Below are 22,091 nucleotides of genomic sequence, written 5' to 3'. Positions count from 1 at the left end.
ATGGGACTCCAGCATCTGAGCCTTTTGAAGCTGCTTTGCCTCCTAGGGACCATCTCCTCTCTGCCTCGTATGTCATGTGGGGTTGGGTGCTTTGGGACCCCAGAGTGTGAGGGGCTGGATATCTGGGTCCCTCAGGGGACAAGGTCTGTGGAGGCTGAGCTCTTGGTTGCCAGTCCTGGAAAGTGGAAGAATCCAGGGGCTGAGGAGGCAGTGTAAGGGGCAGATGACTGGAAGAGCTTTCTCTTTCTAGGGGCTGGGGCTCTTTTGTGCTATGAAGCAACAGCCTCACTCTTCAGAGCAGTTACTCTCCATAACTGGAACTGGCATCTGATGAGGAGCATGGTGTGCCAGCTGAGAGAGGGCTGCGAGGAGACCCTACTGTTCATCGAGACAGGTGACGTGAGGAGGGGTTTGATATATTTCTTTTTGCACGTTATTTTGGCCCCCAGCACCCAGGGACTCTGGACTGGAATTCCAGATATTTACGCAATTATAGCTTTGGGGCTAACATCAGGACAGTGGCAGGAGGCCCAGATGGTTGTGGTGTGGATTGGATAAGAGGGTAGGATGGAGGTGGGCAGGTCCCAATCTAGGGGAGAAGAAAGGGCAGGGTGAACGGGAGAGAGGAGCAGAGGGGCTCCTGCAGGGAGAGGAGTGAGGGGATGCTGACGGAGCCCCAGCATTTGAGCCCTGGCTAGCTGCAGTGACCAGACACTGGGGGCGGGGCAAAGCTGCCCATGGGGCAGAGTGGGTGCAGGAAAAGCAGGGTGTGGGAGCGTGGAGTCTGGGTGGGGCCAAAGACACTGATCAGAGCTCTCTAATCCTCTGCTCCTCAGGGACCAAAAGGGGAGTTGTGGGTTTTAAAGGCTGCACCCCAGCCTTATCTTACCCCCCGCAAGTGGCTTACCTCATTTCACCACCTGGAGTGTCCATTGCCTCCTATAGCCGCGTCTGCCGGAGCTATCTCTGCAACGACCTGACCAACTTGGACCCTATTGTGAAACTCAAAGCCAACACTCCTTCGTCTATAGAATTTTCTTCTCATACTTGCCCCACTTGTGTGGGCGAGCACACTAAGGACTGCCTCCCAAATTTTGTCGCCACTGAATCTTGCCCCCAGGGCGCCTCTGTGTGTTACAGTTCCACCTTAAAATTTCGGGCAGGTGAGAGGAGGCAACTTTGGTTCTCAAAGGCCACCAACTCTATTTCAGGTGTTGTCTAGTACCTTTATGTCTGTGAGAGAGGCTGGTGGGATCTGGAGGTGGGATCAAGGTTGCAGGGGCTCAGGCACATGAATTTCCTGAGGAGGAAGGGGTAAGGCACCTGGTGCCCAAGCCTTTGGTGGGAGAGCAGTTTCCGGTTTTTGAGGGACATCTGGAAAGAGGGGCAGGACACATGAGTCTTTTTTTTTTTTTTTATTGTACTTTAGATGAAGGTTTACAGAGCAAACTAGTTTCTCATTAAACAATTAATACATATATTGTTTTGTGACATTGGTTGCCAACCCCACAACATGTCAACACTCTCTGCTTCTCGACCTTGGGTTTCCCATTACCAGCTTTCCTGTCCCCTCCTGCCTTCTTGTCCTTGCCGCTGGGTTGGTGTGCCCATTTAGTCTCGTTTCATTTTACGGGCCTAATATTTGGCTGAAGGGTGAACCTCAGGAGTGACTTCAGTACTGAGTTAAAAGGGTGTCTGGGGGCCATACTCTCAGGGTTTCTCCAGTCTCTGTCAGACCAGTAAGTCTGGTCTTGTTTTGTGAGTCAGAATTTTGTCCTACATTTTTCTCTGGCTCAGTCTGGAACCCTCTGCTGTGATCCTTGTCAGAGTAGTTGGTGGTGGTAGCCAGGTACCATCTAGTTGTTCTGGACTCGGTCAGGACACGTGAGTCTTGAAAGGGTTCCCAACTCCCCTCTCTCTTTCTTACAGGGCATCTCAATACTACCTTTCTCCTTATGGGCTGTGCTCGTGATTATCAAAGGCTTTTAGCAGATTTTCGGACAATAGGGAGCATCCGAGTGACTGAGGTTCGTAACATCTTGGAGAAGGCCCAGATTGTGAGCGGAGGGCCCTCCAGTCGGAGTCCTGCATATGGCGTCCTCTTAGGCCTCCTGCTTGCCTTCAGGGACTGACCATCCAGCTGGACTAGACAAACACCCTGGCCCCTTTGCAATGATCAAATAAAGTTACAGAGTTGTCTTTATGCTTTATTCTGTGGTCCATGAGACTTGTGGCAGCATGGAAGGTGTGAGGAGGACCAGAGTGCCCAGGCAGGTGGGGCCACATATTGGGCAGCGTGCATGGCGAAGATATGAGGGCAAGGGGGTGGGAGGGGAAGAGAGGAAGAAAATATCTGGTAAAGTGACAGCGTTCCAGGAGGAACTCAAACGTTCCTTTTGGCCTCCCACTTCCTCCGGGGACCTGAGCTCTGGCCTGGGTCCAGCCCTGATTTATGAGATCCTGGCCAAATCCCTTCCCTTTTCTGGGCCTCAGTTTCCTCCTGTTTATAATGAAGGGCCTCATGAGTTAGCCCTGAGCCTCAGCAGGGTGATGTGCAACTTGAAGCCTGGACTTATGTTTTCAAAGATGACCAAGTGTCTGTTTGTGTCAGATACTGTGCTACTATCTGAGCTCGTGTTTTACATACAGGCTCTCATTTTGTCCTCACAAGGCCTCTTCGAGATGGGTTATTTCCCTTATTTTACAAGGAAGAAACTGGGTCTAGGAGATTCCCCTCAGATCTCTGTCCCTGCTGAGGGAATTTGACCAGAAAACTTGGAGACCTGAGCTGTTTTCCTCTGCTTAGTGTTTCTTAATGTATGTTGGCAAATAAGGATGAGAGAGAAACTAGGCGGAGTGTGGCTAGTTTTCACCCAAAATCCAGTCTCCTGACTTCTGGGAGTGGGCAATGTGATTCCTCTCTCTGGCCATAAGGGGGCAGCAGATACACCCACCCTGCAACTTCACTCCTTCAAGTTTGGGGTGTGTGTGTGTGTGTGTGTGTGTGTGTGTGTGTGTGGTGTGTAGGGGTGGAGAATAGGGAAGGGAGAGTCTCTGTGCTAGGCCATTTACATGTGCGACCTCCATTTAATTCTCTCAGCCACCTTATGATGTGGGAAGGTAGGGACTTTGGGCACTTTTACCGTGGGTGTTATGGATTGAACTGTGTCCCCCAAAAATCAACTTGGCTAAGCCATGATTCCCAGTATCGTGTGATTGTCCACTATTTTGTCATCTGATGTGATTTTCCTGTGTTGTAAATCCTACCTTTATGATGTTAAGGAGACAGGATTAGAGGCAGTTATGTTAATGAGGCAGGACTCAATCTACATTAGGTTGTATCTTGGGCCAATCTCTTTTGAGATATAAAAGAGAGAAGCAAGCAGAGAGACAGGGGGACCTCACGCCACCAAGAATGAAGAACCAGGAGAGGAGCGTCCTTTGGACCCGAAGTCCCTAGGAGCTGAGAAGCTCCTAGACCGGGGGAAGATTGATGACAAGGACCTTCTGCCAGAGCCGACAGAGACAGAAAGCCTTCACCTGGAGCTGGAACCCTGAATTCAGACTTCTAGCCTCCTAGACTGTGAGAAAATAAATTTCTCTTTGTTAAAGCCATCCGCTTGTGGTATTTCTGTCATAGCAGCTCTAGACAGTGGGTAAGCATTTTCTGTGCATTATCGCATTCATTCTTACTACAACCTTATTAAATAGATATTATCATTCTGTATTTCCATTTTACAAGTGAGGAAACAGGCTTAACTTGCCTGAGGCCACAAAGCCTGCCTTTGTTAATAGATTGGCAAGTTGGGTCTGAGACATGGGGCAATTGGCCTTAGGAGTGGGACTGGCATTGAGACCTCCATTAATATGGCCAGGTTGTGGAAGGGCTGGCTGGGAAGCCAAAGGAGGTCATGGTAAATGGAGCAGGCCTGAGTGGAGACCAGATATCCTGTGGCAAGAGACTATTAGGTCATTGAGGAAGGATTTTGTGTGTGTGCAGGGGGCTTCACTACCCTTTCCTTACTTCTGACCAGTTGGGCTGTATCTTAGTTTTACAGTGCTGTTATAACAGAAATACCACAAGGGAGTGGCTACAACAAACAGAAATTTATTTTCTCATAGATTAGGAGCCTAGAAGTCTGAATTCAGGGACCCAGCTCTAGGGGAAGGCTTTCTCTGTCTGTTGGCTCCAGGGGAAAGTCCTTGTCTCTTCAGCTTCTGTTTTCCTGGTTTTTTGGAGATCTCCAAGTGGCTTGGCATTATCTTCTCCTGTCTCTCTGCTTGCTACCTTGCTTGTATAATTCCTTTTATATCTCAAAAGAGATTGACTCAAGATACACCCTACACTAATCCCACTTCATTAACATAACAAAGACAACTCACTCCCAGATAGAATTACAACCAGAGTTATAGAGGTTAAGATTTATGACACATATTTTTTGAAGACACAATTCAATCCATATCAGGCTGGTAGATAATTTTAGAGGACTGAGTTGAGAGGAAGCAGTCCTGGGTGTTTAAGGCATACTTCCTCGGATTCTCTTAACTCCATTAGCCAAGATGGTGAAGACATCAAACATCTACAAAGAAAGTTTGAAAAGTTAAAAGGATGGTGTTCTAAAGGTCCCAAATGGATGCTCTTGATCCTGATACCATGGTTGTTGTTCTTAGGTGCCGTCGAGTCAGTTCTGACTCATAGTGACCTCATGTACAAAAGAATGAAACACTGCCCCATCCTCCTCCATCCTCACAATCGTTGGTATGCTTGAACCCATTGTTGCAGCCACTGTGTCAGTCCATCTCATTGAGGGTCTTCCTCTTTTTCTCTGACCTTCTACTTTACCAAGCATGATGTCTTTCTCCAGGGACTGATCCCTCCTGATAACATGTCCAAAGTATGTAAGATGAAGTCTCTCCATCCTTGCTTCTAAGGAGCATTCTGGCTGTACTTCTTGCAAGACAGATTTGTTAGTTCTTTTGGCAGTCCAAGGTATATTCATTATTCTTCTCCAACAGCATAATTCAAAGGTGTCAATTTTTCTTCTGTCTTCTCATTCATTGCCCAGCTTTCATATGCATATGAAGCAACTGAAAACACCATGGTTTGGGTCAGGCACACTTTAGTCTTTAAAGTGACATCTTTGCTTTTTACCACTGTAAAGAGGTCTTTTGCAGCAGATTTGCCCAATGCAATGCATCATTTGATTTCTTGACTGCTGCTTCCATGGTCGTTGATTATGGATCCAAGTAAAATGAAATCTTTGACAACTTCAGCCTTTTCTCCATTTATCATGATGTTGCTTATCGGTCCAGTTGTGAGGATTTTTGTTATAAGTTGAGATGTAATCCATACTGAAGGCTGTGGTCTTTGATCTTCGTCAGTAAGTGCTTCAAGTCCTCTTCACTTTCAGCAAGCAAGGCTGTGTCATCTGCATAACGCAGGTTGTTAATGAGTCTTCCTCCAATCCTGATGCCTCATTCTTCATGTAGTCCAGCTTCTTGGATTATTTGCTTAGCATACAGATTGAATAAGTATGGGGGATACTGGAAGCTTTGCCACAGGTATTTCAAATACCAAAAAACTACCATGGTTAGGATTTATTTATTACATGCAAAATATTACATGTAGCAAAAATGTTGGTTATGAAGTAACATTTAATGAATCCCATGAACATATCACCCAACCCTAGAAGTAAGACATCTAAAGTAACTTGCATTTTACCTATAACTTCCTTCCTATTCCTCCTTGCTTCACCTCAAAAAGTAACTGCTACTCTACATTTTAGTTAATTTTACTTTACTTGGATTTTTTATATACTTTGGTCATATGTCTACTATATTTAAACAATAACTATTGATTAGATTTGCGTGCTTTTGAACACTGTGAAAAACAGCATCATATTATACATATTCTTCTGGAAATTTCTTTTAAAAACTTACTATGTTTCTAATATTCATCCATGTTCCTATATTGGCTTTGTTCTTCCATTTTCACTGATGTATAATATCTTATTGTGTTATTATATTGCAGTTTACTTATCCATTCTCTTGTCAATTATTTTTGGCATTTTCCCAGTTTTTGACATCATGGACATTGCTGCTATGTCCATTGCTGCTATTCTTGTACATTTCTCCTGGTGCTTGTGTGGAAGAATTTCTCCTGGATGTTCACCTAGAGTGGAATTTCTGGGCTGTAGGGTTTGTTCAGCTTTGAGAGACAATGCCAGATTGTTTTCCAAAGTGGTTATACGAATTAAAGGAGCCCTGATGGCACAGTGGTTAAGCACTCGGCTGCTACCTGAAAGGTTGGTTGTTTGAACTCACCAGCTGCTCCACAGGAAAAAGGTATGGCAATCTGCTTCTGTCAAGATTACAGCCTTGGAAGCTCTATAGGTCAGTTTTACTCTGTCTTATAGGATAGCTATGAGTTGGAATTGACTCAACAGCAACGAGTTTGGTTTTTGAGTTTGTACCAGTTGTATCCACCACATGTCTGTCAGTTTGCCCTACTGTTCTGGCTTGCATGTTGATGTGATGCTGGAAGCTATGCCACCAGTATTCAAGTACCAGCAGGTCTCCCATGGTGGACAGGTTTCAGTGGAGCTCCCAGACTAAGACAGACCAGGAAGAAGGACCTGGAGGTCTACTTCTGAAAAAATGGGCCGGTGAAAACCTTATAAATAGCAGTGGAACATTGTCTGGTGTCTTAGGCTGGGTTCTCTAGAGAAGCAAAACCAGTAAAGCATATATATCTATATATATATCAAGGCTCCTTCGGTTTTAGAGGCTGGAATGTTCCAAGTCTGTGGGTCAGGCTGGAGACTTCTCCTGATTCATGTAGCCACAGGGGCTGGTGAACCCTCAGCAGATCAGACAGCAGTGCTCTGGCTCACAGGCTGTGAAGATTGCTGACTCCCAAGATGGCAGGCAAGACAACAGGTAAGCTGCTAGCTCAGGTCCCAAGAACTGGAGGTCAGACGAACAGGAGCCAGCTGCAGGATCCAGGGTGAGCAAAAGCCCACCAGACCTGCCAGAAAGCCCACCCATATTGGATGCAGGTCACATCCCCCAGGGAAACACCACTTTAAACTGGTTGGCTACTCACAGCAGATCCCATCATGATGGTGATCACGTTATATCAGATCTCATCGTGGAAGTGATCACATCATCATATGACTGCCAAACTGCATCATAACTCCAAACCACCAAGAACCATGGCCCAGCCAAACTGACACACAACCTTAACGATCACTTCTGGTATAGGGCCAGAGGACGAGCCCCTCAGGTCGGAAGGCCCTCAAAATACAACTGGGGAAGATCTGCCTCCTCAAACTAGAGTTGACCTTAATGACATGGATGAAGGCAAGCTTTTGGGACCTTCATTTGCTTTGGTCACATGACTCAAAATGAGAAGAAACAGCTGCAAATATCCATTAATAATTGGAATGTGGAATGTATGAAGTATGAATCTAGGAAAATTGGAAGTCCTCAAAAATGAAATGGACCACAGAAATATGGATATCCTAGGCATTAGTGAACTGAAATGGACTGGAATTGGCCAATTTGAATCAGACAATCATATGATCTACTAGGCCGGGAATGACAAATTGAAGAGGAGTGACAGCATTTATCGTCAAAAAGAACACTTCAAGATCTATCCTGAAGTACAATGCTGTCAGTGATAAGATGATATCCATATGCCTACAAGGAAGACTAGTTAATACAACTATTATTCAAATTTACACACCAACCACTAATGCCAAAGATGAAGAAATTGAAATTTTTCCAGTATAGATTGTACCTCAACATAAAACAAAAATCCTTACAACCAGATCCATAAGCAGCATCATGATAAATAGAAAAAAATATTGAAGTTGTCAAGGATTTCAGTTTACTTGTATCTACAATCAACACCCATGGAAGCAGCAGTAAGGAAATCAAACAATGTATCGCATTGGACAAATCTGTTGCAAAGACCTCTTTAAGGTGTTGAAAAGCAAAGATGTCACTTTGAGGACTAAGGTGTGCCTGACCCAAGCCATGATATTTTCAGTTGTATTATATGCATGTGAAAGCTGGCCAATGAGTAAGGAAGACCGAAAAAGAATTGATGCTTTTGAGTTATGGTATTGGCGAAGAATAGTGAATATACCATGGACGGCCAGAAGGACAAACAAGTTTGTCCTGGAAGAAATACAGCCAGAGTGCTCCTTGGAAGCGAGGATCTTGAGACTTCATCTCCTGTACTTAGGATATTTATCAAAAGGAACCAGTCTCTGAAGAAGGACATCATGCTTAGTAAGGTAGAGGGTCATCGAGAAAGAAGAAGACCCTTGAAGAGATGGATTGACACAGTGGCTGCAACAACAGGCTCAGACACAGCAATGATGGTGAAGATGGTACAGGACCAGTCAATGTTTCATTCTGTTGTACACAGGGTCGCTATGAGTTGGAAGAGACTGGATTGCACCTAACAACAACAGCATCAATTATATATCACTGGTGAGAGAGTAAAGAATTCTCGTTAATCCGCATTCCCTCCAACTTTTCAGACTTTTTAATTTTTTGCAAATCTAGTGAGTGTAAAACGATTTTACATTGTGGTCTGAATTTATATTTCCCTGATTACTAAGGAAGTTGAGTTATTTACAAACGTACCAGCTATGTCTTCTTTTGTAAAATATCTAGTCATGTTTTTCTTTAGCCTATTTTTCTATAGGATTATTTGTTTTTCATATTGATATGCACGAGTTCCTTTTGTATTCTTATATATTATGTATTAATTCTTTGTCAGTTAGATGATTTTTCATCATTTTTTATAGTGTCTTTCGAAGAACAGAATTTTAATATAGTTGAATGTATCAATCTTTCAGTTTTATGGTTGGTTCGTTTTGTGTCCTGCTTAAGATATCCTTTCCTACTAAAAAATCCAGAGATACTTTCCTTTATTTCTTCCAAAAAGTTAGGTTTGGCTTTTTACATTTAAGTTCTAGAATTGATTTTTGTGCATCTTTGAGGTAGAAATCTAATTCAAGAGTGTACTAACATAATAACAAAAATGTCCAGGATACAATTAAAAATGATTCATCATACCAAAATCCAGAAAAATCACAATTTGAAGGAGAAAAGGCAATCAACTGATTCCATTCCAAGATGAATCAGACATTGGGAGGATTTTTAAGCAGTTGCTATAAAAATGTCAACGATCAATCAAAATTCTCTGGAGGAACATAAAAAAAAGATCTTAGTAAAGAAATAGAAGTTATAAAAAAGGACACCCCCACACACACAAACACAAAGACGTTATAAAAAAGGACCAAATGGGAATTATAGAACTGGAAAATACAATAACTGAAATAGAAAACTCACTGGTCGGACTCTAATAAAATAGAGATGATAGAGAATAGAATTAGTGAACTTGAAGACAGATCAATAGAATTTACTCAGTCTGAAAACATAGAAAATACACTAAAAGAAAATGAACAGAGCTCCAGGGTCTGTGGGGCAATAACGAAATATCTAACATTTGTATAATGGTAGTACTAGAAGAAGAAGATAAAGAGTGTGGGACTGAAAAAGTATTTGAAGAAATAATACCTGTGAACTTCTCAAATTTAGCAAAACTCATAAATCTACAGATTCAAGAATCTGAGCGAATCCCAAACATGATCAACTCAAATAAATCCATACCATAGAAAACTAAAGACGAAGAAAAAAAATCTTAAAAATAGCCAGAGTCCCAAAGAGTATGGCCCCCAGACACCCTTTTAGCTCAGTAATGAAGTCACTCCTTAGGTTTACCCTTCAGCCAAAGATTAGATAAGTCCATAAAACAAAACGAGACTAAAGGGGCACACCAACCCGGGGGCAAGGACTGGAAGGCAGGAGGGGACAGGAAAGCTGGTAATAGGGAACCCAAGGTTGAGAAGGGAGAGTGTTGCCATGACATGGAGTTGGTAACAAATGTCATAAAACAATATGTATACTGTTTAATGAGAAGCTAATTTGTTCTGTAAACCTTCGTCTAAAGTACAATTTTAAAAAAAAGCCAAATAAAGGACACATTATGTATAAAGGAACACCAATTTGATAAGACAGCAGATTTTGTATGTGGAACCAGAAGGACATTATTTGTGGGATCCAGCTAAAGCAGCGCTGAGAGGGAAATTTATGGCACTAAATGCTTACATTAGAAAAGAAAAAAAATCTCAAAGTAACAATCTAAGTCCCTACCCAAGAAACTAGAAAAAGAAGAGCAAAATAAACCCAACCTCAAAGCAGTAGGAAAGAAACAATAAAGACAAGAGCAGAAATAAATTAAAAACAGGAAAATAGTAGAGAAAATTAATTAAATCAAAAGTTGGTTCTTAAAAAAGTCAATAAAATTGATAAACCTCTAGCAAGATGGACAAAGATAAAAAGAGATAATATACAAATCACCAATATCAAGAATGAAATAGAGGCTATTACAACAGATTCTGCAGCCATTAAAAGTATGATAAGGGAATACTATGAATAACTATATGCTCATAAATTTGATGATTTAGAAGAAATGGACCAATTGCTTGAAAACCACAAACTACCAAAACTCAACTAAGATGAAATAGATAACCTGAATAGTTCTATAACTATTAAAGAAATTGAATTTATAATTAAAAGTCTCCTCCAAGGAAATCTACAGGCCAAAATGCTTTCACTGGAGAATTTTACCAAATACTCAAAGAAGACACCAAAAGAATGAGATATAAAAGGAAACACTGATAAATTAGACTTCAAAATTAAAATCTTTTGCTCTGCAAAAGACGTTGTTAAGAGGGAGAAAAGACAAATTACAGATTGGGAAAAGATATTTGTGAATAACGTATCCAACAAAGGGCTTGTATCTAGAATATATAAAGAAATCTCAAAATTCAACATTAAAAAAAAGTCCAATTTGATAATGGGCAAAAGACATGCTCACCAAAGAAAATATATAGTTGTAAAATAAGCACACGAAGCGATGTTCAGCATCATTAGCCCTTAGAGAAACGTAAATTAAAACCACCATGAGATATTGCTACACACCTATCAGAATGGCTAAAATTAAAAAAAAAAAAAAAAGAAGGGATAACACCAAATGCTGGCGAGGATGCAGAGGAACTAGATCATTTATACATTGCTGGTGGGAATGTAAAATGGTGCAGTCTCCCTGGATAATACTTCAGCAGTTCATTTAAAATCTAAACATGGACTTACCACAGGACCAGCAATTGCACTCTTGGGCATTTAGCCCAGAGAAAGGAAAACTTATCTGCACACAGAAACTTGTACAATAAAGTTCACAGCAGCTTTGCTTGTAAAAACCCAAATCTGGAAACTACTCAAATGTCCTTCAACAGGTGAATGGTTAAACAAACTGTGGTAATGCATACCATGAAATACTACTCAGCAATAAAAAGGAATGAACTATTTGATTCATGCAACAACTTGGATGAACCTCAAGGAAATGATGCTGAGTGAACAAAGTCAATCTCAAAGGATACACACTGCATGATTTCATTTATCCAATTTCTGAGGTAATGTAATTGTAGAAATGGCAAATAGATTTGTGGATGCCAGGGAGTAGGTATGGGAGAGGGAGGCGGTGGTAGCTATAAAGGGGTAGCATGAGAGAGTCTTGTGGTGATGGTACAGTGAAGTATCTTGATTATGGCAGTGGGATAGCATAAAGCTACACGCACACAAATCAATGCATGAATGAATGGTGAAATCTGCGTAAGCTCTGTGGGTTGTGCTATGTCAGTTTCCTGGTTTTGATATCAGACTATCATTATGCAAGATGTGAACACTGACAGAGACTGGGTGGAAGGTGCATGTATCTTCTTGTTGCAACTTCCTGACTCTAGCATTATTTCAAAAGAAACAGTTTCCAAGAAGGTAGTTCACAGACCTCTGATATTGTTTGCTGAAGCGTGCACCTTTGCGTGTATGGTTGTACATGGATACCCCGTGACTGCTCATAGCATTGGAATTAACAGTAGAATTTTATGGTTTGTGATTTCTCCACAACCGTGCCGAGGACAACAAACTGTGTTTCTCTGAAGTCTAGACAGAAAGTGGGCCAGGGCGACTGTATACAGGCCTTGGTCCTCCACTTTTTCAGTTGGGCCCCACCCACCTCTTAGTTTTACAATGAGGAGATATACTGGGCTTTTTCTTTTTGCTACCACAAGTCTATTCAAAGTTCGCAAGTATCTTTCTCGGCCTGAAACCTGCTGCTCTTTTAAAAAGAGTGGTACAAATGTTAACCAAAAGGTCAGCAGTTCGAATCTACCATTCATAAAATTTCCACTTAACAAAACTTTTATTTAAGCTGTTGATAAAGTGAATCAATTCATTAAGATCTGTGTATATGGAGCCCTGGGCACACAGTGGTGAAGAGCTCTGCTGCTGACTGAAAGGTCCGCCTGTCTGAGTCCACCAGCTGCTCCTTGGAAACCCTACGGGACAGTTCTACTCTGTCCTATAGGGTTGCTATGAATTGGAATCCACTTGACAGCAACGGTTTTTTTTTTTCAGTTACTGGTTTCCAGGATTCTTGCCTTTCACTCGTGCAAGCCAGGAGTTTCAAACAGGTACACTTAAGTGAGTTGGGGTAAGAAAAAGGGTAGGGGGGACAGTGGTGAGCTGTAGTGTGCACGCCCCCTCTAAAGTCAGGTGTTGTCATGTGGGAATGTGGCTTAATGAGGCTGCATGTTTACCTTTTTAAAAAGAGAAACTGGGAATCTGAAATGTTTGGGGGGGTGGAATCTCCTAATTTAAAAATGTTGGAGACTGGTTCAAATCTTTAGAAATCACTTTAGGCCAAACAAAACATTTACGAACTAGATTCACTTCTTGAGCCTCAGCAGTATGGCGTCAGCTTTAAACTCCCTTGCTTAATACTTCCGGGGAAACCCTTCTAAAATACTGCTTTTCTAATTTTCCCTGTCCAGCTCAAAATGTTTGATGGCCACTTGCTGCCCCATATAATCATTTAAAGCTATGAACTTTTCTTTATTTGCTTCTTTGTCTGCATTTGACAATTCTGATATACTGTAATTTTAGTATTATTCAGTTTGAAACATTTTCCAGTATACATTGTGATATCTCTTTTGAGCCAGGGATTATTTAGGTGTATGTTATTTAATTTCCAAAGATTTGGGGTTTTCCTGGGTTTCTTATTGTCACTGATTTCTTATTTAATTCCATGGTGGTCAGAGAACATACTCTGTATGATTTCAGTATTTTAAAATTTATTAACACTTGTTTTATGGCCCTGCATATATATATACCATACCACGTGCTTTGAAAAGAATGTGTATTCTATAGTTGTTGCCAGTAGTATTTATAAATATCGGTCTGGTCAAGATGGGTGATATTGTTGTTCAGATCTTCTACATCTTTGCTGATTTTTTTTTGTCCAACTATTTTTATCAACTACGGAGAGAGGGGTGCTAAAATTTCCTGTTAGGATTGTGAGATTGTCTATTTCTCCCTTTACTTCTGTCAATGTGTGCTTTACATATTTTGAAGCTGTAATTGGGTGCATACACATTTATGATTATTATGCCTTCCTGATGAATTGATCCATTTATCATTCTAAAATATCTCTCTTTATTTCTGGCAGTACTTTTGTCTGGCAATGATTTAATCTTGTGTTAATATAGCCACTCCAGACTTCTTATGCTTACTGTTTTCCTGGCTATCTTTTTCACTCGTTTACTTTTTGTTTTTTTAAATATAATTTTATTCATTTATGCTGTTCTTGTTGCAAATACGGTGTACACAGCAAAACATACACCAATTTAGCCGTTTCTACTTGTATGACTCAGTGACATTGATTATATTCTTCGAGTTGTATCATCATTCTCATCCTCCTTTTCTGAGTTGTTCCTCCCCCATTAACATAAATTCACTGCCCCTTAAGGCTCCTATCCAATCTTTCGAGTTGCTGTTGGCAATTTGATTCCATATAGATAATTCTTAAAAGAGCATAATGCTCGAGGCAGACATTTTTTACTAATTTTTTTTTTTTACTATTGTTTTAAGAAGACTTCAGGGGATATTTTTAGTTTAAGGTTTAAAGATTATCTCAGGGCAATAGTTTCAGCGGTTCATCCAACCTTCTTGGTTCCAGGAAGTCTGGAGTCTATGAATTTAGAAAATTCACTGCAGTGGAGATGTCCCTTCTCCTACTAGTTCAGAGTGAATGTCATCTATGTGGCTGACAGTCCTCAGGGTCTCTGTGGGTTTCAGAGTCTCAAGCAGACAGTTCTGAGAGCTACACATGGAAACCCCTTATTCCCCCATTAGTTTCATTCCCTCCAGGGAGCCCCAGACATCCTACCATCTTCCCTCCCTTCAACAGGAAGTACCCACTCCTATCTGAAGCAAGGAAGCCCTGCCACTAAAAAAACCCATGAATGCCCCCGCTTTGGGAAGAGACCAAAGGGATTTTCATGGCTCTTGCCCTTCCTGGTGGATCTCTGATTCCAGGGAGGAGTTTCAGCCTGTGGTGTTTCTCCCCTCTGGGGACTGAGCTCCTGGTCCCATGGTGATCAGCTTTTTTCTATCAGGGCCATGGGGGCTAAAGATACAGGCAGAGTTTCTCAGCTTTGGCACTATTGACATCTTGGGACAGCTACTCTTTGTTGTGAGGAGCTATACGGTGCATTGTAGGTGGCTTAGCAGCATCCCTGGCCTCTACCCACTGGATGTCCATAGCACTGTCCCAGCTGTGATAACCAAAATATCTCCCGATATTGCCAAATGTCCCCTGGAAGGGGCAAAAATCACCCCTGGTTGAGAACTACTGGCAGATGACTTAATTTTTCAGTTTTCTTTTTTCCCCTCCCTTTCTTCTCTCCCCTTCTCTTTTCTCTCCTACTCATCTCAGCTCTTCTCCTGCCTTCTGTGGAAGAGGCAGAGGTTTCCTGCCTTTCGTCACCTGCTCCCTTCCTTGATAACTGCCTTTCCCTCATATCTTCAGGGATGCAGGGTCACTGGCCTTTACCACAGCTCCTATTGGTGTGCACAGCCAAAACTCCTTTCCCTTCCATCTGTCCCCCTCCGGGAACAATTACAAACACCCAATCCCTGTCTCAAGCAAGCCTGAATCATTAGGTCTCTATTTGTAGTTTACAAAGTTCCTGGGTGATCCTGATATATGGTCATATGGAGACCCATTGAGTAATCTGGGTACACCACAGTTCTGTTTCTGGTCTCTGTCTAGAAGAGGGAAGGGCACAGCCTTTCTAGGTATTGAGGTCCCTGACACATCTGGCTTCAGACATAGTGAAAAAGGAACCTAGCTGCTGTGGCTTCCAAGGGACATCTCTGTGGGCTGAGAGAGGGAAGTGAACTCAGCATTCCTCTCCTCATTAGGGTCCCAGGGAAGTGTGTGGGTAACTGGAGAGAGGGGTGGGCCTTGGTGGCACTCTCAGCCCTGCCACCCTCTCCAGGTGAGCAGTGGATCTGGGCTCTGTCCCTGGGATAAAACACTTGGGACCTTGGAGGTCTGGGGTGGGGCAGGAGACAGGTCTCCTGGGGAGAAGGCTGTGTCTCTCTTTACCTCAGGGGCAGATTTCAGCGAGACTCTCTCTTCCTGGTGAGTTTGACTGAGCTGTGGGCTCAGGGCCTGTCCGTGGCCTCCCTGAAATCCACAGGGCAGCTTTTCCTTGGCCTTCCCCAATACCCCACCCCCCAACAGGGAAAGTTCAAAGCAGGGAGGGGGAAAGGCTCCCAGAGGCCTCAGGAAATGGTTCTGTGGGACCGAGCAGGTGCCATGCCAGGAATTGCTTATGGTTCAAAGGAAAGAATATCAGGCTCCACATCTACCTGCTCAGACCAAAGCCAGGCTGTTGGTTCTGGCGAAATCAAGCAGTTTGTGTGTCTGTCCGTGTGTGTCTGTGCAGGAGAACAGAGACAGACTCCCATATGTGCCCTAATATTGCCCCCTGGAGGGCATGTGGAGACTTGCAGCCTCAGTCAAACTCTGGGACCAGGCATCTGATCAGGGTTCCATATTATTGCTCTGGCCATTGACCCCTGGGCAGAGATGGGTTCTGACCTCCAGCCTGAAGGGGACATTCAGTCACCACAGTGCTCCAGAGCACTCTGTATCTTCCTGGAGCGCAGAAGAGTACCTAGAGTGACCTGGACACAGGTCTTTCTCCCTGAGGACCTGAGTTGGTCATATTCTTTTGGGTCCTTGGCGGGGAGGCCTGGCCAGTAGTCAAAGCTGTCTTGGAGGGAGCTGTCCGCTACTGGAGATCATCATGAAGTGTTTAGACAAAAGGGAGTGACAATACGGAACAGGAGGGTCACATTTTCTCCTGTATTCTGTGAGGGTTTTTTTTTTTTTTGTCATATCTTCTTGATCTATGAGATTCCTTCTGAGTCTGGGAGTCTGAGGCAGGAGGGCAGAAATCAGGGCTTCGGGGGAGGCTCTGGGCTGCGAGTGGGGCCCAAGTCTGGCACTACAGTCTGTGTGCCGTCCCTGTCTTAGGATTTGCAGTGCAGTTGCAACCAATATGCGGAAACCATTTCAACAACGGGCTCGAGCATAACAACGATCATGAGGATGGCACAGGACTGGGCAGAGTTTTGTTCTGTTGCGTATAGGGTCACTATGAGTCAGCACCAACTCGACGGCACCTAACAACAACAGCATTGTTGCAACCACTGTGTCAGTTTATCTCGTTGAGGATCTTCCTCTTTTTCGCTGACCCTCTACTTTACCAAGTATGATATCCGTCTCCAGGGATGGGTCCCTCCTGATAACGCGTCCAAAGTATGTGAGCCAAACTCTCTACATCCTTGCTTCCAATGAGCATTCCGGCTGTACTTCTTCCAAGACAGATTTCTTCTGTCAGTCCATGGTATATTCAATATTCTTCACCAACACCACAACTCAAAAGCGTCATTTCTTCTTTGGTCTTCCTGATTCATTGCCCAGGTTTCATATGCATATAAGGCGATTGAAAACACCATGGTTTGGGTCAGGCGCACTTTAATCTTTAAAGTGATATCTTTGCTTTTTAACACTTTAAAGAGGTCTTTTGCAGCAGATTTGCATAGTGCAATGCATTGTTTGATTTCTTGACTGCTGCTTCCATGGGCTTTGCTTGTGGGTCCAAGTAAAATGAAATCCGTGACAACTTCAATCTTTTCTCGCTTATCATAATGTTGTTTCTTAGTTGTGAGGGTTTTTGTTTTCTTTATGTTGAGGTATAATCCATAGTGAAGGCTATGGTCTTTGATCTTCATCAGTAAGTGCTTCAAGTCCTCTTCACTTTCAGCAAGCAAGGTTGTGTCATCTGCATACTGAAGGTTGTTAATGAGTCTTTCCTCCAATCCTGATGCCCTGTTCTTCTTCATACAGTCCAGCTTCTCAGATTATCTGCTCAACATACAGATTGAATAAATATGGTGAAAGGATACAACTCTGACACACACCTTTCCTGACTTTAAACCACACAATATCCCCTTGTTCTGTTAGAACTACTGCCTCTTGATCTAAGTAAAGTTTTCTCACTAGCACAATTAAGTGTTCTGGAATTCTCATTGTACTTCTCAATGTATTCCATAATTTGTTATGATCCACACAGTCGAATGCCTTTGCATAGTCAATAAAACACAAGTAAACATCTTTCTGGTATCCTCTGCTTTCAGCCAAGATCCATCTGATAGCAGCAATGATATCCCTCATTCCATGTCCTCTTCTGAATTTGGCTTGAATGTCTGGCATTCCCTATTGATGTACTGCTGCAACTGCTTTTGAATTATCTTCAGCAAAATTTTACTTGCATGTGGTATCAAGATTTCCGCATTCTGTTGGATCACCTTTCTCTGGAATGGGTACAAATAGGGATCTCTTCCAGTCGTTTGGCCAGGTAACTGTCTCCCAAATTTCTTGGCATAAATGAGTGAGCGCTTCCAGTGCTGCATCTGTTTGCTGAAACATCTCAAATGGTATTCCGTCAATTCTTGGAAGCTTGTTTTTCGCCAATGCCTTCAGTGCAGCTTGGACCTCTTCCTTCAGTATCATCAGTTCTTGATCATATGCTTGGCCTCCTGGAATGGTTGAACGTTGACCAATTCTTTTTAGTACAGTGACTCTGTATTTCTTCTATCTTCTTTTGATGTTTCCTGCGTCATTTAGTATTTTCCCTGTAGAATCCTTTGATACTTCAACTGGAGTATTGAATTTTATCTTCAGTTCTTTCAGCTTGAGAAATGCCAAGCGTGTTCTTCCTTTTTGGTTTTCTATCTCCAGGTCTTTGCACATTTCATTATAATACTTTCCTTTGTCTTCTCAAACTGCCCTTTGAAATCTTCTGTTCGGCTCTTTTATTTCATTATTTCTTGTTTTTGCTTTAGTTACTCTACGTTCAAGGGCAAGTTTCAGGGTCTCTTCTGACATCCGTTTAGGTCTTTTCTTTCTTTCTGTCTTTTAAATGACCTCTTGCTTTCTTCATGTATGATGTCCTTGATGTGATTCCACCACTCATCTGGTCTTCGGTCGTTAGTGTTCAATGTGTCAGATCTATTACTGAGGTGGTCTCTTAATTCAGGTGGGATATACTCAAGGTCGTACTTTGGCTCTTGTGGACTTGTTCTAATTTTCTTCAGTTTCATCTTGAACTTGCATATGAGCAATTGATGGTCTGTTATGCAATCGGCCCCTGGCCTTGTTCTGACTGATTTCGAGCTTTCCATTGCCTCTTTCCACAGATGTAGTCAGTCTGATTCCTGTGTATTCCATCTGGTGAGATCCACGTGTATAGCGATTATGTTGTTGAAAAAGATATTTCCAATGAAGAAATCATTGGTCTTGCAAAATTCTATCATGCAATCTCCACCATTGTTTCTATCACCAAGGCCACGTTTTCCAACTACCAGTCCTTCTTCTTTGTTTCCAGCTTTCACATTCCAATCACCAGTAATTATCAATGCATCTTGATTGCTTGTTTGATCAATTTCAGACTGCAGAAGTTGGTAAAAATCTTCAGTTTCTTCATCTTTGGCCATAATATTTGGCTTGTAAATTTGAATAGTAGTCGTATTAACTGGTCTTCCTTGTAGGCGTATGGATATTATCCTATCACTGACAACGCTGTACTTCAGGGTAGATCTTGAAATGTTCTTTTTACGATGAACGCGACCCCATTCCTCTTCAATTTGTCATTCCCGGCTTAGTAGACCATAAGATTGTCTGATTCAAAATGGCCACTACCAGTCCATCAGCTCACTAGAGCCTAGGATATTGATGTTTATGCATTCCATTTCATTTTTGAAGACTTCCAATTTTTCTGGATTCATACTTCGTACATTCCATGTTCTGATTATTAATGCATGTTTGCAGGCTGTTTCTTCTCATTTTGAGTTGTGTCACATCAGCAAATGAAAGTCCCGAAAGCTTGGCTCCATCCGCGTCATTAAGTCAACTCTACTTTGAGGAGGCAGCTCTTCCTTAGCTGTATTTTGAGTGCCTTCCAACCTGAGGGGCTCATCTTCTGGCACTATATCAGACAATGTTCCCCTGCTATTCATAAGGTGCTATTCACCACGTGTTGGTCAGTTTGTTTTACTGTGGTGGCTTGTGTGTTGCTGTGATACTGGAAGCTTTGCCACTGGCATTTCAAATACCAGCAGGGTCACCCTGGGTAGACAAGTTTCAGTGGAGCTTCCAGAGTAAGACTAGGAAGAAGGACCTGATGGTCTACTTCTGAAAAAAAAAAAAAATTGGTCAAAGGGTATATGTATTAAATATTATTAGGTAAACATGGAAATCTATTTGCAGAAATTATGTACTGTAGTCCCCCCTTATCCTCTGGAGATATGTTCCAAGACCTTCTGTGGATGCCTGAAAGAGAGGATAGTACCAAACCCTATATATACTATGATTTATCCTATACATACATACCTATGATAAAGTTTAATTTATTAATGAGGCACAGTAAGAGATTAACAACAATGTTGTTATTATTGTTAGGTGCCATTGAGTCAGTTCTGACTCATAGCAACTCTATGTGCAACAGAAGGAAACACTGCCTGGTCCTGAGCCATCCTCACAATCGTTGTTACGCTTGAGCCCTTTGTTGCAGCTACTGTTAATCCATCTCATTGAGGATCTTCCTCTTTTTAGCTGACCCTCTACTTTGCCAAACATGATGTCCTTCTCCAGGGACTGATCCCTCCTGATAACATGTCCAAAGTATGTAAGATGAAGTCTCTCCATCATTGCTTCTAAGGAGCATTCTGGCTGTACTTCTTGCAAGACAGATTTGTTAGTTCTTTTGGCAGTCCATGGTATAGTCATTATTCTTTGCCAACAGCATAATTCAAAGGTGTCAGTTCTTCTTCTGTCTTCTCATTCATTGCCCAGCTTTCATATGCATACGAGGCAACTGAAAACACCATGGTTTGGGTCAGGCGCACTTTAGTCTTTAAAGTGACATCTTTGCTTTTTAACACTTTCAAGAGTTCTTTTGCAGCAGTGCAATGCGTTGTTTCATTTCTTGACTACTGCTTCCATGGGTGTTGATTGTGGATCCAAGTAAAATGAAATCCTTGACAACTTCAATCGTTTCTCCGCTTAGCATGATGTTGCTTATTGGTCCAGTTGTGAGGATTTTTGTTTTCTTTATGTTGAGGTGTAATCCATACCTGAAGGCTGTGTGGTCTTTGATCGTCATCAGTAAGTGCTTCAAGTCCTCTTCACTTTCAGCAAGCAAGGTTGTGTCATCCGCATATTGAAGGTCATTAATGAGTCTTCCTCCAGTCCTGATGCTGTGTTCTTTTTCATATAGTTGAGCTTTTTGGATTAGTTGCTCAGCATACAGATTGAATAAGTATAGTGAAATGATACAACCCTGACACACACCTTTCCTGACTTTAAACTACGCGGTATCCCCTCGTTCTGTTAGAATGACTACCTCTTGATCTACGTACAGGTTCCTCATGACCACAGTTAACAACAATAACTAATAACAAAACAGAACATTATAACAATATACTGTAATAAATGTTACGCGAATGACCAAGTGGGACAGCGTGAGAGTTCATCATGCTACGTATTCATTTAAAATTTTGGAACCATAGCTGACCTCAGGTAACTGATATCGCAGAAAGTGAAACCTCAGATGGGTTAGGGGAGCAGGCTACTGTACACGTTAATTTGCATCATGGGCCAGACCTGAAGAACCTCCAGAAGTAGAGCCACACGCTGTGGTGACAGATTGCTAATCCTACTTGCCAGGACATTGTTGCTGTGTCCATGAGAGACGACAGGGCTGACTGAGGGCAGAGACAGTGGGGTGTGGAGACAGGGCAGTGAGGACCCTGCTGACTGCTCAGATGCAGGATGTGAGGAGGGATCTGTGCCCACCCATGGCAGGGGGCACCTCCATGAGCACCCGAGTGACCCGCTACACTGGGCATCCTGGGTGGTGTGAGTTTGGGGACCTCAGGGATGCCGGACACGATTGACCTGAGCCTCTGGGAAGGGCAGGGCTGAGTCTGTAGGGATCAGAGTTGCCTCTGTTGGTTGGGACATGGATGGGAATGAGGAAGATAAGGGTGATTGTGAGGGACCCCAGTCAGTTTCTTTTCCCCTGGGATGTCACAAGAAGAGTGGAGGAGCCCTCAAGGGCAGGACCCTACCTGGAGAGACATCTTTAGACCCACTGGTCCCTCAGGAGAACAATTTGCTGTGCTGGGAAGGATAGGCAGATGGCAAAGGCCTCTGACACGAGGCTTAAGACTTAACCTGGAGGAGCTGGGCAGAGTAGCCCAGGACTAGGCTCAGCCCACCTGCCCTGGGTACTCTGCTCAGCCCACCTGCCCTGGGGGCATAGCCACTTTGGGGGCGGGGGTGGCGCAGGACTTCTGTGCTCAGGGGCTCCAGGCTGGGTGATGGGCTGTGGTTCTAATGTCAGGCACCGGGCTCAGAAGTGAATCATGGAAGGTTCTCCCCTTGTTGCAGTCAGAGAGGCCCAAGTCTCAGGGCAGGGAGACTTACTGTGAGGCCGGAGCAGACTCTCAGCCTCCCTGAGGCAGCAGTCTGA

General features: G+C 42.9%; 1 protein-coding gene across 2 annotated transcripts; it reads left to right on the top strand.

Annotated features, from left to right (window-relative positions):
- Positions 1-2,132, top strand: LYPD4 (LY6/PLAUR domain containing 4). Of its 2 annotated transcripts, XM_004388745.1 has the most exons (4): positions 1-67; positions 251-394; positions 837-1,163; positions 1,930-2,132. In XM_004388745.1, the coding sequence occupies exons 1-4, from the start codon at positions 1-3 to the stop codon at positions 2,130-2,132; spliced, it is 741 nt and encodes a 246-aa protein (XP_004388802.1). The 2 variants fall into 2 exon arrangements, with proteins under 2 accessions (XP_004388802.1, XP_012414665.1); XM_012559211.1 differs by lacking the exon at positions 251-394 and having other exon boundaries at positions 1-106.
- Positions 2,133-22,091: the final 19,959 nt, after the last annotated feature.

The sequence above is a fragment of the Trichechus manatus genome, unplaced genomic scaffold, assembly GCF_000243295.1.
Source record: "Trichechus manatus latirostris isolate Lorelei unplaced genomic scaffold, TriManLat1.0 scaffold00216, whole genome shotgun sequence".
Lineage (NCBI taxonomy): Eukaryota > Metazoa > Chordata > Mammalia > Sirenia > Trichechidae > Trichechus > Trichechus manatus.
Note: the sequence above shows the minus strand (reverse complement) of the source record. Positions and strands in the feature narration are given on the sequence as shown.